General features: G+C 36.7%; 1 protein-coding gene across 3 annotated transcripts in view; it reads left to right on the top strand.

The window, feature by feature from the left end:
• Window positions 1-17,284, top strand: part of SRBD1 (S1 RNA binding domain 1) — a 228,083-nt gene that overhangs the window by 60,369 nt on the left and 150,430 nt on the right. For all 3 annotated transcript variants that reach the window (XM_043468470.1, XM_043468468.1, XM_043468471.1), the window contains exons 13-14: window positions 2,675-2,765; window positions 7,080-7,187. In XM_043468470.1, the coding sequence (XP_043324405.1) occupies window positions 2,675-2,765; window positions 7,080-7,187 (199 nt within the window). The remainder of the gene's footprint in view (window positions 1-2,674; window positions 2,766-7,079; window positions 7,188-17,284) is intronic.

Below are 17,284 nucleotides of genomic sequence, written 5' to 3'. Positions count from 1 at the left end.
TTTCTTTTGGTTTAAGTTTTCCATTTCTGGAATAACTTTTTCTTTCACATTTAATTCATTCCTGTATTCTTTCATCTTATTTCTGATGTTTTCTAGTTCTGATTTATTTTTTTCTCATTTTCTATAATCTTTTTTTTTTTTTTTTTTTTTTTTTTTTTTTTTTTTTTTTTTTTTTTATTAAGTTACAATTTTTCCCTGTTTGCGGGCACATCTTTCTGTAAGGATATCCTAATCTTTTTTGTTTCCTGATTTGAGAAGTAAGCATTCTATGTGAAATTTGACTGTGATGCTTTTCTGTTGCTTAATTTTATGTAAAATGAGTTTTCCTCAACTTTTAGGATGGAAGACTGGGTTAGGGTAGCTGCATATCTCCAGAACTGTCATTTCTACTTTATCCAAATTATTTGGAAGAAAAACTTTTATATCTATTGGGAAAGAGAGATAGCCTTATACTTGTTGAAATTTGCTTTCTTCCCTTTTATCTGGACTTTTTTGCCCCCTTTGCCCATTTGCTTAATTTTATGTAAAATGAGTTTTCCTCAACTTTTAGGATGGAAGACTGGGTTAGGGTAGCTGCATATCTCCAGAACTGTCATTTCTACTTTATCCAAATTATTCGGAAGAAAAACTTTTATATCTATTGGGAAAGAGAGATAGCCTTATACTTGTTGAAATTTGCTTTCTTCCCTTTTATCTAGACTTTTTGGCCCCCTTTGCCCATACTGTCCTTGCTGTGTGCTTAGTCGCTCAGTCGTGTCCCACTCTTTGCGACCCCAAGGACTGTAGCCCACCTGGCTCCTCTGTCCATGGGGGTGCTCCAGGCAAGAATACTGGACTGGGTTGCTATGCCTTCCTCCAGAGGATCTTCCCAACCCAGGGATCGAACCCAGGTCTCCTGCATTGCAGGCAGATTCTTTACCATCTGAGCCACTAGGGAAGCCCAGTGTGGATACGATTCTCTACAGCTTTTTCTCACTGTGACATTTTGTCTTGAATATCCTACAGGTTAGTTTCAAGAGTTCAGAGATCAGAGTTTTCCAATCATTTCTGAACTTACTCTGCAACGTTTATACTGACCTATAAATTAGAGTATGCAAAAGTCTTCCAGTTTTACTTCCTGGTGTCAAATGAGCCAGTTTTGATTTCCAGGGAAGTACCTTCTGATATTTTGAGGCTTTTTCCGATCTCAGATCCACGAGATTCTCCATTGTTTCTCTCTGCCTCGTCTGATAGAAATGCTGATACACATTGGCCTTGGTAGTTGTTGGTTCATTGTTCCCACTTGCTCATCTTTTGGGTTTTGTGGGGATACATTTTTTAGTAAATATATTCATGGGTTTTTTATTTTGCTGTCCCAGTTGTTCTTTTTTTATGTTATGTATTTTTATAGTATTAATAAATGGCTAGTATATTTTGTCAGTGTTTTTTCCTGCATTTGTTGAGCTCTCATATGGCTTTTATCCTTTACTGTGCTTGTATTGTTTATAGGATGGTTCTTTTTAGAATTTTATGCATACATATATACATGCATATACACATATATATTTTCAGTCTGTTTTAAGACTTTTCCAGAATTTATTCTAATCTCAATTAACATAAAGATTTTATAGTAATGTTTCTGCATCTTCTAAATTCATTTCTAATATAATTTATTTATGTCATCTTGTTTTCTTGATTGGTATTGCTAAATTTATGTATTTTTCTTAACAGGTGATTTTTAATTTTAAACTTCATTGATCTTCTCTGTTATATGAGTTTTCTTTTTTTCTGTTTCATTTATTTCTGCTTTTTTAACTTTTATCATTTTCTTCCTTACACTTTCTTTGAGATTATTCTACTGGCCTTTTCTTAACTTCCTAAGTTGGTCATTTAGCTGATAACATCTCTTCTTTAGGTAGTTACCCTCATATTTTAAAATGTATTTCTGGCTGAAATATTGTTTAGTATAGAACAGATCACAGTTCACAAATACGTAGCTAAAAAACTTACACAAGGTCAAGAAATTTACATATCTATAACCCAAAGGAAGAAATAGAATAGTATTATAACACTCTGATATATAATAAATTTTCAGTAAATGTTAGCTTTTACTATTTTTGATGTTAAGTATTTTTAAAAATCATTTCTCTTTTAGGTGTCATGGCATATTATCTAGTTAGTAATGATTTTGTGTAGCAAAACAGAGTCCTAGTAACTCTGAAAGTATCAAAATTTCAGAGTCCTTACGGCAGTATCTGATTAAAGAATATTGAGACAGTAGCATGGAATCATACATGCCATATGTAAAACAGATAGTCAGTGGGAGTTTGCTGAGTGGCACAGGGAGCTCAAACCGGTGCTCTGGGACAGCCTAGAGGTGTGGGATTGGGTGGGAGGTGAAGGCAGGGTTCAGGAGAGGAGGGGCGTATGTATACCTATGGCTAATTCAAGCTGATGTATGGCAGAAACCAGCATAATATTGTGAAGTAATTATCTTCCAATTAAAAATAAATAAATTAAAAAAATATATATATACACACACACATATATATATATAAAAAGAAAGATTCAGACTGCATTTTTAAAAAAGATAAATCAGTTTGCTTTTCAGTTTCAACTTGCTTAATCAAATCAGTGGTGTTTTATGTTTCATAATTTCTTACAAAATGGCTTATTCCTTTTATTTTTTCCTAAGGTCAGATACTTCATACTGACGTGGTATACTTGCATTGTGGACAAGGCTTCCGAGAGGCAGAGAAAATAAAGAGGCTCTTGCTGAATTTCAAGTATGAAAATAAGTAACCTTTTGAGTACTTTAGTGGCTCAGCCAATCAGAGATAACCTTTGAAGTTCCTAATTTGGAGGGGGGTATCAAGGGAAGTGCCTTGATGTGAGAAAAGGAGCTGTGTAAAACCATGCTGGGGTAAATTGCCAGAGAATTCTGTTATTTGGAGCCTGGAGGAATGCTGTCCCCTTCTTCTGCAGCCTTCACTAAACAAAGTTAATAATATGAGCAAAAGTGACCATTTAATTCTTCAGTTTGGGCTTTCTCTTTCTCTTTCTTCCTCCTCCCCTTTCTTCCTTCTTCCCTCCCTCCCTCCCTCTCTTTCTTTCTTTTTCATAGATCTGAGGAATGGATTTGGCAGTAGTTAGAAGCTTCAGATGGAGAAGGAAATGGCAGCCCACTCCAGTATTCTTGCCTGGAGAATCCCAGGGATGGCGGAGCCTGGTGGGCTGCCGTCTAAGGGGTCGCACAGAGTCGGACATGACTGAAGCGACTTAGCAGCAGCAGAAGCTTCAGAAATTACTTGAAAACATATGATGTAATTCAGTCATAGTTCTTTATTATGGCTTAGAATGTTCTCTTATTCAGTTACATTACATTTCAATTACATTTTATGCAAAGATGGGCACAATAAAGGATAGAAATGTTATGGACCAATCAGAAGCAAAAGATATTAGCAAGAGATGGCAAAAATACACAGAATAACTATAGAAAAACAATCTTAATGACTAAGATAACCCTGATGGTGTGATCACTCACTCACCTAGAGCCAGACATCCTGTAGTGTGAAGTCAAGTGGGCCTTAAGAATGAAAACTGTGAACAAAGCTAGTGGAGATGATGGAATTCCAACTGAGCTATTCCAAATCCTAAAAGATTATGCTGTGAAGGTGTTGCACTCAGTATGCCAGCACATTTGGAAAACTCAGCAGTGGCCACACTCAGCATTGGTAAAGGACAGTTTTCATTCCAATCCCAAAGAAAAGCAATGCTAAAGAATGTTCAAAGTACTGCAAATTGCACTCATCTCACATGCTAGCCAAGTAATGCTCAAAATTCTCCAAGCCAGGCTTCAAAAGCACGTGAACCGAGAACTTCCAGATGTTTAAGCTGGATTTAGAAAAGGCACAGGAACCAGAAATCAAATTGCCAACATCTGTTGGATCATAGAAAAAGCAAGGGAATTCCAGAAATACATCTGCTTCATTGACTGTGCCAAAACCTTTGACTGTGTGGATCATAACAAACTGTGGAAAATTCTTAAAGAGATGGGAATACCATAGCACCTGATCTGCCTCCTGAGAAATCTGTATGCAGGTCAAGAAGCAACAGTTTAGAACCAGATGTCGACAACAGACTGGTTCCAAATTGGGAAAGGAGTACGTCAAAGCTGTATATTGTCACCATGCTTATTTAATTTGTATGTAGAGTACATCATGTGAAATGCCAGGCTAGATGAAGCACAAGCTGGAATCAAGATTTCTGAGAGAAATATCAATAACCTCAGATATGCAGAGGACCTCACCCTTGTGGCAGAAAGTGAAGAGGAACTAAAGAGCCTCTTGAAAGTCAAAGAGGAGAGTGAAAAAGCTGGCTTAAAACTCAACATTCACCCATTAAGCTACCAACGGTATTTTTCACAGAACTAGAACAAATAATTTCTCAATTTGTATGGAAATACAAAAAACCTCGAATAGCCAAAGCAATCTTGAGAAAGAAGAATGGAACTGGAGGAATCAACCTGCCTGACTTCAGACTATACTACAAAGCCACAGTCATCAAGACAGTATGATACTGGCACAAAGAAAGAAATATAGATCAATGGAACAAAATAGAAAGCCCAGAGATAAATCCACGAACCTATCAACACCTTATCTTCGACAAAGGAGGCAAGGATATACAATGGAAAAAAGACAATCTCTTTAACAAGTGGTGCTGGGAAAACTGGTCAACCACTTGTAAAAGAATGAAACTAGAACACTTTCTAACACCATATACAAAAATAAACTCAAATGGATTAAAGATCTAAATGTAAGACCAGAAACTATAAAACTCCTAGAGGAGAACATAGGCAAAACACTCACCGGCATAAATCACAGCAGGATCCTCTATGACCCACCTCCCAGAATATTGGAAATAAAAGCAAAAATAAACAAGTGGGACCTAATGAAACTTAAAAGCTTTTGCACAACAAAGGAAACTATAAGCAAGGTGAAAAGACAGCCCTCAGATTGGGAGAAAATAATAGCAAATGAAGCAACAGACAAAGGATTAATCTCAAAAATATACAAGCAACTCCTGAAGCTCAATTCCAGAAAAATAAATGACCCAATCAAAAAATGGGCCAAAGAACTAAACAGACATTTCTCCAAAGAAGACATACAGATGGCTAACAAACACATGAAAAGATGCTCAACATCACTCATTATTAGAGAAATGCAAATCAAAACCACAATGAGGTACCATTACACGCCAGTCAGGATGGCTGCTATCCAAAAGTCTACAAGCAATAAATGCTGGAGAGGGTGTGGAGAAAAGGGAACCCTCTTACACTGTTGGTGGGAATGCAAACTAGTACAGCCACTATGGAAAACAGTGTGGAGATTTCTTAAAAAACTGGAAATAGAACTGCCATATGACCCAGCAATCCCACTTCTGGGCATACACACCGAGGAAACCAGATCTGAAAGAGACACGTGCACCCCAATGTTCATTGCAGCACTGTTTATAATAGCCAGGACATGGAAGCAACCTAGATGCCCATCAGCAGACGAATGGATAAGGAAGCTGTGGTACATGTACACCATGGAATATTACTCAGCCATTAAAAAGAATACATTTGAATCAGTTCTAATGAGATGGATGAAACGAGCCCATTATACAGAGTGAAGTAAGCCAGAAAGATAAAGAACATTACAGCATACTAACACATATATATGGAATTTAGAAAGATGGTAACGATAACCCTATATGCAAAACAGAAAAAGAGACACAGATGTACAGAACAGACTTTTAGACTCTGTGGGAGAAGGCGAGGGTGGGATGTTTAGAGAGAACAGCATCGAAACATGTATATTATCTAGGGTGAAACAGATCACCAGCCCAGGTGGGATGCATGAGACAAGTGCTCGGGGCTGGTGCACTGGGAAGACCCAGAGAGATTGGGTAGAGTGGGAGGTGGGAGGGAGGATCGGGATGGGGAATACATGTAAATCCATGGCTTATTCATGTCAATGTATGACAAAACCCACTACAATATTGTAAAGTAATTAGCCTCCAACTAATAAAAATAAATGAAAAAAAAAAATAAATTAAAAAAAAGAAGGGAAAAAAAAAAACCTCAACATTCAAAAAACTAAGATCGTGGCATCTGGTCCCATCACTTCATGGGAAATAGATGGGGAAACAGTGGAAGCAGTGTCAGACTTTATTTTTGGGGGGCTCCAAAATCACAGCAGATTGTAATTGCAGGTGTGAAAATAAAAGACAGTTGCTTCTTGGAAGAAAAGCTGTGAGCAACCTAGACAGCATATTAAAAAGTAGAGACATTACTTTGCCAACAAAGGTCTGTAGAGTCAAAGCTGTGGTTTTTCCAGCAGTCATGTATGGGTGTGAGAGTTGGACCATAAAGAAAGTTGAGAGCTGAAGAATTGATGCTTTTGCACTGCGGTGTTGGAGAAGACTCTTGAGAGTCTTTTTACAGCAAGGAGATCCAACCAGTCAGTCCTAAAGGAAATCAGTCCTGAATATTCATTGGAAGTACTAATGCTGAAGTTCCAATATTTTGGCCACCTGATGCAAAGAATTGACTCATTGGAAAAGACGCTGATGCTGGGAAAGATTGAAGGCAAGAGGAGAAGGGGACGACAGAGGATGAGATCGTTGAATGGCATCACCAACTCGATGGACATGAATTTGAGCAAGCTCTGGGAGTTGGTGATGGAAAGGGAAGCCTGGTGTGGTGCAGCCTATGGGGTTGCAAAGAGTCAGACATGACTGAGCAACTGAACTGAACTGTTCACTTACTCTTGCCTAAATTTGGTTACCTCTAGGTGGGGAGAAAGCTGACTGTTGTTGAGACTGTGTGACCATAAAACATTTCTCCAGTGACCTCCTGTAATACCAAGTGCAGTGGCAGTGTCTTTTATTCTACATAAGTCTGCACTGCCCTTGTGAGATAGTGGAGAGGTTGCTTGGATATGTGAGACAATACGAGCGTCATATAATACTGTTTGTGCATTCTGTCCATTTTCTCCTGATTGATTTATAAGCATGCCTTGATCTCATCCTTTTTTTCATTCTGTTTCTTCTTCAAGCTGCAGCACAGTGGTGATTGGAAATGGAACTGCCTGCCGGGAAACAGAAGCTTACTTTGCTGACCTGATAATGAAAAACTACTTTGCACCACTGGATGTCGTTTACTGGTAAAGATGTTAGGATTTTTTTTTTTTTTGAGAGGCAAGGGAACTTCTGAAGTTCTTCAGTGATGAATTCTTCTTTCTCTTAAGATGTATATCTTTTTGTCCTCATATATCAATACTCTTCCCATTCTTAAGAGCTTTGCAGGAATATGTAAAGTGTCTGTCTCTTGGAGAAATTTGAGTTTCAGTATCCTAAAACTGCTTACAGATTCAGCAACTTAGGGTTTGGATTCATGGGATTTTCCAGGCTGTACATTGTATGAGGGCTGTAGCTAACTAGTGACTAAGTAGAATAGTGTCCAGGCCCAGCTGCTGTAGACTGGGTAGCTTAGCCTTCTTCTCCAAAAGCCTTTTTTTAAATTTATTTATTTTTAATTAAAGGACAATAGCTTTACAGTATTGTCTTCTGCCATATGTCAACGTAGGTCAGCCATAGATCCTTACGTCCCATCCCTCTTGAACCCCCTTCCCGTGTCCTACCCCATCCCACCCTTTTAGTTTGTCACAGAGCCTCGGATTTAAGCTCCCTATGTCATACGGAAATTCTCACTGGCTAACTATTACATTTTACATATGGTAATGTTTGTGTTTCAATTTGATGTCTGTGAGTCGTCAGTCTTCGGAACTGAGAGCCAAGGTCAGTATTAAAAATTGAGAACTTTGCTGATGTTCCTCTCTCGTTTGTCTCTTCATCACATGCTTTCATCTTGTAAGGCATACAGTTGACTCCTAAATAGCTTTGGATTAGCGGGACCTAGATCTGTAGTAGTTCTGCTCCTGGATATGTAGTAATTTCTGCTTTCATTCACCATTGTCTCCTCACTTTCCTTTTAAACCTCAGATAGCCATCTTTCCCTTTTCCAAAGTACGGTAGAATGCTAATTTAATTCTGTGAGAAAAGATAGTTACAATGGATGATATCTAGGGGAAAACACATGAGAGCCATCTTCCACTGCTTTTTGAAAAATGTAATTCAGCTAATAAGTATGTGATCAGGATCAAGAAAACAAAAACAAAACCCAGTACAGGAAGAAAAGTGCTAGGATCCATTCTGATAGGCCAAAAGATGGGGGGCTTTTATTTAGTGTAGTATTCCTTGGTACGTGGAATTGTATTGTAGTTTAGTCCTTGTGCCAAGGGGCTTCCCTGGTGGCTCATGGTGAAGAATCTGCCTGCATTGCAGGAGACCTGGGTTCAATCCCTGGGTTGGGAATATCCCCTGAAGAAGGGAATGGCTACCCACTCCAGTATTCTTACCTGGAAAATTCCATAGACAGAGGAGCCTGGTGGACTACAGTCCATGGGGTCACAAAGAGTTGCACCGACTGAGTAACTGACCCTTTCACTGCTTTTTTCACTTTTCTGTGCCAGGAGTATAATCAAGATGTTAGAAAAGCAAATTCAGGGTAACCAAAGAGGATTAAAAGGGTAGGGTCAATCTGTAGGTGACATGGGATCATGATTCAGGATAGGATCAGGTTGAACTGTCTGTTTTAGCTTTTTTCCCTCTCCTTCATGTTGGTTAGGTCAGTCTAGGAAGTACTGTGAATCTTCCCTATTCTGGGAATTGCACAGATACACTCAGTCCTTTTGAGAATGTAAGACTAGGAACTGACATAGCTAATTCAGTTTCTTTCTGGCAACTTCTCTGATTTCTGTTTAACTTGTTCACATTCAGTTCTGTCACTCAGTCGTGTCTGACTCATTGCGACCCCATGAACCACAGCACGCCAGACCTCCCTGTCCATCAGCAACTCCCGGAGTTCACCCAAACCCATGTCCACCAAGTCGGTGATGCCATCCAACCATCTCATCCTCTGTCGTCCCCTTCTCCTCCTGCCTTCAGTCTTTCCCAGCATCAGGATCTTTTCAAATGAGTCAACTCTTCGCATCAGGTGGCCAAAGTATTGGAGTTTCAGCTTCAACATCAGTTCTTCCAATGAATACCCAGGACTGACCTCCTTTAGGATGGACTGATTGGATCTCCTTGCAATCCAAGGGACTCTCAAGAGTCTCCTCCAATACCACAGTTCAAAAGCATCAATTCTTCGGCGCTCAGCTTTCTTTATAGTGCAACTCTCACATCCATACATGACCCCTGGAAAAACCATAACCTTGACTAGACGGACCTTTGTTGGCAAAGTAATGTCTTTGTTTTTTAATATGCTGTCTAGGTTGGTCATAACTTTCCTTCCAAGGAGTAAGCATCTTTTAATTTTATGGCTGCAATCACCATCTGCAGTGATTTTGGAGCCCAGAAAAATAAAGTAAGCCACTGTTTCCACTGTTTCCCGTCTATTTGCCATGAAGTGATGGGACCAGATGCCATGATCTTAATTTTCTGAATGTTGAGCTTTAAGCCAACTTTTTCACTGTCCTCTCACTTTCATCAAGAGGCTCTTTAGTTCTTCACTTTCTGCCTTAAGGATGGTGTCATCTACATATCTGAGGTTATTGATATTTTTCCCGGCAATCTTGATTCCAGCTTGTGCTTCATCCAGCCCAGCGTTTCTCATGATGTACTCTGCATATAAGTTAAATAATCAGGGTGACAATATACAGCCTTGACGTACTCCTTTTCCTATTTGGAACCAGTCTGTTGGTCCATGTCCAGTTCTAACTGTTGCTTCCTGACCTGCATATAGCTTTCTCAAGAGGTAGTTCAGGTGGTCTGGTATTCCCATCTCTTTCAGAATTTTCCAGTTTCTTGTGATCCACACAGTCAAAGGCTTTGGCATAGTCAATAAAGCAGAATTAGATGTTTTTCTGGAACTCTCTTGATTTTTGATGATCTAGCAGATGTTGACAATTTGATCTCTGGTTCCTCTGCCTTTTCTAAATCCAGCTTGAACATTTGGAAGTTCACGGTTCATGTATTGCTGAAGTCTGGCTTGGAGAATTTTGAGCATTACTTCACTAGCATGTGAGATGAATCCAATTGTGCGGTAGTTTGAGCATTCTTTGGCATTGCCTTTCTTTGGGATTGGAATGAAAAGTGACCTTTTCTGGTCCTGTGGCCACTGCTGAGTTTTCCAGATTTGCTGGCATATTGAGTGCAGCACTTTCACAGCTATTCACAAAATATTCACAAAATAATGTTCACATTAATTTGATATAAATATCTTGCATACCTTTACAGTGATTGTAAATAGAACTTTCAAATCATTAAAGACATTAAATAGTGAAGACTTGTTGGATTTTATCTGAATTTGCCTAGAGATTCTCTCCTTTCTTGAACTTGCAGCAGTGTGTGGTAGTAGAAAGAGGGTGAGCTTTGGAGCCAGAAAAATCTGCGTCTATCTTTTGTTGTCACCATGTGCTAGTTATGCATGTTTGGAAGTCTTACTCCGCCTCTCTGGTCTTCTCTTTCCCTCATCGTTAAAGTGGGGAATGCTTTAATACCTGGCGTACTAAAAATGCAATAAATGTGTAAATAGATCAGAAAATGGAAAGAAATAGAGAATGCTTTTGCTTTCAGTAATAACATTTTAAAATTTTCTTTATAATTATTTCCATATTCAATATTAAAGCTTTCTTTAATATTTCTTTTTTTGTTGTATTAAGAATTGCTTTACTATATTACTTTGTATCTCTATAAAGGAGCACTGTTTTCATGTTAATTTTGTTCCCCAACCATAGTGCAGAATTCTTTCATTGCTTATAATTAGTTTTTCAATTCATTTTCTTGTATTTCAAGAGAATATGTGATCATATCATTTGTAAAAGGCATTGAATTTATCAATTCTTTTTCTAGTTGTAAACCTTTTTATTTTCTTCTGTTTTTAATGGTATCATACAATATCTTTGAAAAGCTATTAAATAGTAATGATAGTGGGTTTTTTTCCCTCCTTTAGTTTTATTAGAACACTTCTAGTATTTCCTTTAAGTATGTTACTGCCTTTTTATATATTTTTCTAAATCATTGAAAGGAAATAGTCTTTATTTATGAGGGTTTTAAAAATACAGATTCCTATTCTACTTAAAAAATCAAAAATAAAAGATAACATTAATGCTTTTTCAGAATTTTTCCATAATTTTCTCTAAAGAGGTTTTTTTCCTCTTTTGATCAATATGGTGAATTCCAAAAGTAGTAGATGTCTTACAATTGAACCATCTTTGCAGTTCTAATGTGAACTTTATCATAGTATATAATTCTCTTAACGTACTTTTGGAATATATTTGCTAGTATTTTATTATGTGCTTTTGAAATCCTCAAATGATGCAAATACATCATCAGAATTTACATTGTCAGCTTTAGGAAAATCAGCTGTTCAATTTCATTTTGTTATCATTTTGCCAGTTCAACATACCTTTATGAAGAAACTATGTTTTCTCATTCAATGCCTTGACATGGCATTGCAAGCTACGTTTAACTTGAAATTTCCAACCTTTCTTTGGCAGTCATTTTTAATATTCCTGAACAGATAATCTAATGGGCATTCCCATAATTCTGTCAGCTACTTATTTATCCTGAAAAACCTTTTTTGGACATATCCACCAGCACGTTTCTTCTTATCTATTCCTTCTAACAACTTTTGCCCTGATTTACCTGCCATAGGTTAACAAACAGCATGATCTATCTTGTAACTTGTAAACCTCATGCATTCTGACCCATCTATCCAACTTCTGTCTCAATCATTTCTCTTAATAAACTCTGGCACTTACACCTTCTATGGAGACAGTCATCCAAAGCTTCAATTTCAATTACCAAAGGAAAAAAAAATCTGGATTAAGTTATAGATTATAAGATGTTGGAGCTTAGTTTGTCACACATGTTTAAAGTTGGAGGTGTTTGTGAAAAAATCACACAGTATTACATGTATCATTTGTTTTAAGTATGTGCTAGAATGATTTGATCAATTCTCTGGCCCATAGTATATACCACATTATTTTTTGAGTATCTGAGTATTTGTTCCCATTCATTTTAAAATATCACACTTGATTATTTTCTCTCTTTTTTTTTCAATTCCTGTTTCTGCTTTTGTAAAAAAAAAAAAAAGTTTCCTTCTGTGTAGTAATGGTGAAATTTATTGGAATGTAGAAATCACTAGCTCCTTATGAAACATTTATGTTTTTATGTACTGTATCTGGTTTCTCCTACTTGAATACCTTCTTAAATCAGGGCACCATGTTTTACTTGTCTCTGCCTCCTTCACATTGTGTATTTCTATACTTATAGATGCATCTCAATAAATATTTACTAACTTGAATTGTTAAATATTAACATTAACACTATATGAGACCCCTTTAAACCTGGGAGCAGAAAATGGAAAACAGAATTTAGTGCTGTTAATTCACATCTTCTCTTAGTGTTCCTGTCCTAAAATCTGCAATTTACAAATGACTTTGATCGTTGTATATTTGTTATAACCTTTCCCCTACTTTGTATATTTTCATTTTCTCATACCAATAAATCTGTCTATTTCAGTTTCATCATGCATAAAGTGGAATAATAAAAGTACCCATCTTACAGAGTTATCATGAAGGTTAAATAAGTTTATACACTTTCCCCTTCATGCATTGGAGGAAATGGCAACCCACTCCAGTGTTCTTGCCTGGAGAATCCCAGGGACGGGGGAGCCTGGTGGACTGCTGTCTGTGGGGTCGCATAGAGTCGGACACGACTGAAGTGACTTAGCAGCAGCAGCAGTGCTTAGAAAAGCACATCATTATTAATGAGGTCAAATATAATTTTATGTATTCATTTCCTGTTTCTGTATTTTTTGTGTATGTATGAGTGGCTTGTTTGTGTCCTTTGTCCATTTTTTTTTTCTTTTTGGAAGTTTTCATTTTGTTCATAATTGCTCATCTTGTTCAGATTTGTAAATATCTTTATATTAATGATTAGTTTGTTACAATTTTTGCAAATCATGCAAATCACTTCCCCGTCTTTGTGTTTGTAATTTGAGCTTTATTTCTTATAGAATTTCATATTTTACTTCCTCCAGTTTATTTATCTTTTTCTTTATGGCTTACGAGTTTTGTATCATGCTTGAAACTTTTCTTTCTGTCTTCTGACTTTTTGTTTTGAAGTCACAAAACCTCATTTATCCTCTCAGTTACTTGTATGGTTGCTTTGAAGCTTTATTCTCTAAGAAACCAAAAATTAATGAGAGAACTTCAGTAAGCTTAGATAACAGAAATAGGAAGTAGAAGGCTGTGAAATAACCTCAAGGTAGTTTTGAATATGGAAGGATGCCAGTTTCCCTTCAGGCCTCTCTTTGCCCACTCTGCGGTTTTGTAAACAGCAGAGCCACCTGATTTCCTTGCTTCCCCCGCCCCCCTCCCTTTCTCTTTACTTTCCCCTTCCCTTGTTTTTCTCCTTTTTCTCTCCCTCCTTATATTTGTCACTTTCCCCTCCTTTAATCTCTTGTTTAGTTATATTTTTGGCATCTACTGTCATTTGACAGCTGAATTGTTTTCTGTCTTTGATGCATCTTTAGTTTTAAGCCTATCAGTACAGACATATTGACCACAATTTCAATGTTTATTTGTAGGCATGTTTAGTATGGTGTTTGTAATGAGCTGAGGAGACAGTTGTTGTTGTTTAGTTGCTCAGTTGTGTCAGACTCTTTGCAATCCCATGGACTATAGCACGCCAGGGTTCCCTGTCCTTCACCATTTCCCTGAGTTTGCTCAAACTCACGTCCCTTGAGTTGGTGATACCGTCCAATCATCTCGTCTTCTATAGCCCCCTTCTCTTCCTGCCCTCATTCTTTCCCAGCATCAGGGTCTTTTCCAATGAGAGCTCTCTGGGCATTTCTGTTTTCAAATTTATCATTTACAACTCAGTCAGAAGGGTGTATATATATGTTGATAAGAAATAAAATATCAAATTGTTTATTGTTCCTTTTTGCTATTAGGTAGCATTCTGTACTGCTTTCTTTGTTCTACTAATACTTAAAATTTCCTGGGCCTCTTGAATAGGTAGAGTGATATTTTTTGGTTCTTCAAAATCTCAGCCATCACTTTTCAAATATTACCTCTGTCCCATTTTACCTCTGAAATTCTGTTTACATCTACTTAGCCTTCTCACTCTATCCTCCATGCTTTTTAACTTATATCATTTTCCATTTCTTATTTCTCTGGGCTGCTTTTTGGTTGCTTTATTCAGATCTTTTCTCCAATTCAGTAGCTTTTTATTTAGCTTTCAGACCCATCCATTGAATTTTCATTTCTAGAAGCTGTAGTTTTTCACTTCTAGAAGTCCTGTTTATTACTTTTTCAGCTTTATTGAGAGAGAATTGACATATAATAAACTGCACATATTTATTTTTTTTCAGTTTCCTATGTTTTGACATATGTGTTCTCCCATGAAACTGTCATCACAATTAAAATAATGAACATACCCATCACCCCCCAAATTTCCTCATATTCCTTTGTAATCCATCCTGCCTTCCCTGAACCCTCCCTCCTCCAGGTAACCTCTGATTTGCTTTATGTAGCTATAGATGAGTTTGCACTGTTTAGACTTGTATGTAATTGGAATCGTATAGTATATAGTCTTACAGTGTAATTATTTTGAGGTTCATTCATGATGTTATATTTGTCAGTAGTTCTTTTTGTTACTGAGTATTCTATTGTATGATTAAATCATAATTAGTTTGTTCATTTACTTGTTGATGGACATTTGAATTGTTGCTGGTATTTGGCTATTACAGATAACACTGTATGAACATTCTTGTTCAAGTCTTTGTGTGGACAAAATGCTTTCATTCATTTTGGGTATGTAAGTAGGAGTGGAATATCTATGTGGTATGGTAGTTATAGTTTAACCTAAGAAACTGCCAAAATGTATTCTGAAGTGCTTTTACTGTTTTGCATGCCCACCAGGAGTGTATCAGAGTTCCAGCTTACCATATCCTCATCAATCTGCTTGGTTTGGCCGGAGGTGTTTTAAATTTAGCTATCCTAGTGGATGTGTAGTGACATTTCACTGTGGTTTTAATGGACATTCCCCAGCAATTAATGATGTTGAGCATCTTTATTTGCTTATTTGTCATCCATGTATTTTCTTTGTATAGTATCTGTCCAGATCTTTTTCCCACTAAAAAAAATTGGATTATTTTTCTTTCTATTATTAAGAGTATTTTATATATTTTTATATTTATTCTGAGTACAGATCCTATAAATACATGTTTTGTAAACATTTTCTTCCAGTCTTCACTCTTTTTGCTTTTTAACATGGTCTTTGGAAAAGCAAATGTTTTGTTTTGATGATGCCGGTTTTATCAACTTGTTTCGTATGGTTCTTGTCTTTTGTTTTATGTAAGTAATGTTTGAAAAAACTAAAGTCACTGTGATTTTCCTGTGTGTTTTGTTTTAGAAATAGCTTTAACTTTTGTTTAGGTATGTGACTCATTTAAAGTTAATTTTTATATATGGTAAGAAGTTCTTTTTTTCTATATGGCTATGGATTATTCCAGTACCTTTTGTTGAGAGATTTTCCTTTCCTCACTGAATTGCTTTGGCATCTTTGTTGAAAATCAGCTACTCATACATATGTGGATCTGTTTCTAGAGTCTGTCTATTTAATTAACTTATATGTCTTTACACTAATCTTTGTGTCTTTACCACTACTAGTGCTGATTGGTATAGCTTAATAAGTGATAAAATTAGATGGTGTGGCCCTTCAATTTCATACTTCTTTTTCAAAATTGTTTGGCTATTCTAGGTCCACAGCACTTCTATATAAATTGCAGAATCAGCCTTTGAATTTCTGCTAATGGGCATGCTGGGATTTTGCTTGGGAGTTGATTCTATAATGTAATTTGTAGAGACTTGACATCCATCTGTTTAATTTTTGATTTCAGTTATTTTTTTATATCTAGAAACTATTTTCAAATCTGCTTGATCATCTTACAGTTTTTTATTTGTTCCTAAATATATTTTAAACCTTTTATTTCCTTAATTATACTTAGCATTGTTATTTTGTAGTCTGTGATAATTCTAATATCTAAAATCCCTGCAAGTCTATTTCTGCTGTCTGTTGTTACTGCTGCTTCTGCTTTGTTTCCTTTTTTTGTTCTGTTAGTTTTTATTAAAAACTCCTTATTTTCATGGAACTTTGTCAGTGAGAATTCACTGAGGCCTGGATTGATTGTGAGTCTCTTCAAGGAGGATTTGTATTTCCTTCTGTCAGGCTCCTATAGACACTACCAGTTTGGGATCATTTAAATTAAATTCTCGGCTTGATTGTTCTTTTTTTTGCTGGCCACCCAGGAGTGTGAATTTTGGCTGCAGACAAAAGAGATGGCTTATGTTTCCATATTCTCATTAGAGATTTCTCCTGTGACAAGGTCTGAGATAGTCCATTGTCATTGCGATATCCTGGGGTTAGGGTACAGGATATACTTTGACTCATATACTGCAGATTTAACACTTTTCGATATCAGCTTTATATGTGGGAGGTTAGTTGGAGGAATCATTTGTTAATACCATCTAAAACCCAGGTGGACCCTTGGTTTTGTCTTCTAATCTTCTAATTCTGTGAAGCTTTCTGAAGAGCTGAAGAGAAGCTCTTCAGCTGAAGAGCTCTCTGGTTCAGCAATGCCCTCAGGTAAAAAGTAAGCTTCAGAAATCAAGGTTCCTATGTTCTTCTTCGTTTTCTCTCTTTTTTTTTTTTTTTTTTGCCAACTTACTTATGCATTTAAGAAGATGTATTATATCTAGTGTTTGCATTTGTTTTCAGTAAACCGTTGATCCAGCTAACCAGTTTTCCCTATTACTGGCAACACGGTCACTACTTAATTTTCTGTCCTTAATCTGCTTTAAATTTAAAATTTGGTGTGGGATTTAGAAGATGATCATTTAAAATCATCTCAATTTATACTTCTTTTTTTTTTGACCTTGCCACTTGCAGCAGTGAAATTGCCGGGCCCTAATCACTGGACTGCCAGGGAATTCCCTCAGTTTATGCTTTTAGATTAAGAACTATTTGGTTCTTTTTCCTGTTTCCTCTGGGTATGAATGCTTATGAAATATGTGCATGACATTGTTCTCTCAGTTTACTAGCCTTTTTAAAACAGTTTGCTCAGAAGAGTTTTGAAAAGTCCAGGAAAATGTGAGAAGGAAAATAAAAATAATTTGTAATTTCACCA

This window comes from Cervus canadensis, chromosome 5 (genome assembly GCF_019320065.1).
Source record: "Cervus canadensis isolate Bull #8, Minnesota chromosome 5, ASM1932006v1, whole genome shotgun sequence".
Lineage (NCBI taxonomy): Eukaryota > Metazoa > Chordata > Mammalia > Artiodactyla > Cervidae > Cervus > Cervus canadensis.
Note: the sequence above shows the minus strand (reverse complement) of the source record. Positions and strands in the feature narration are given on the sequence as shown.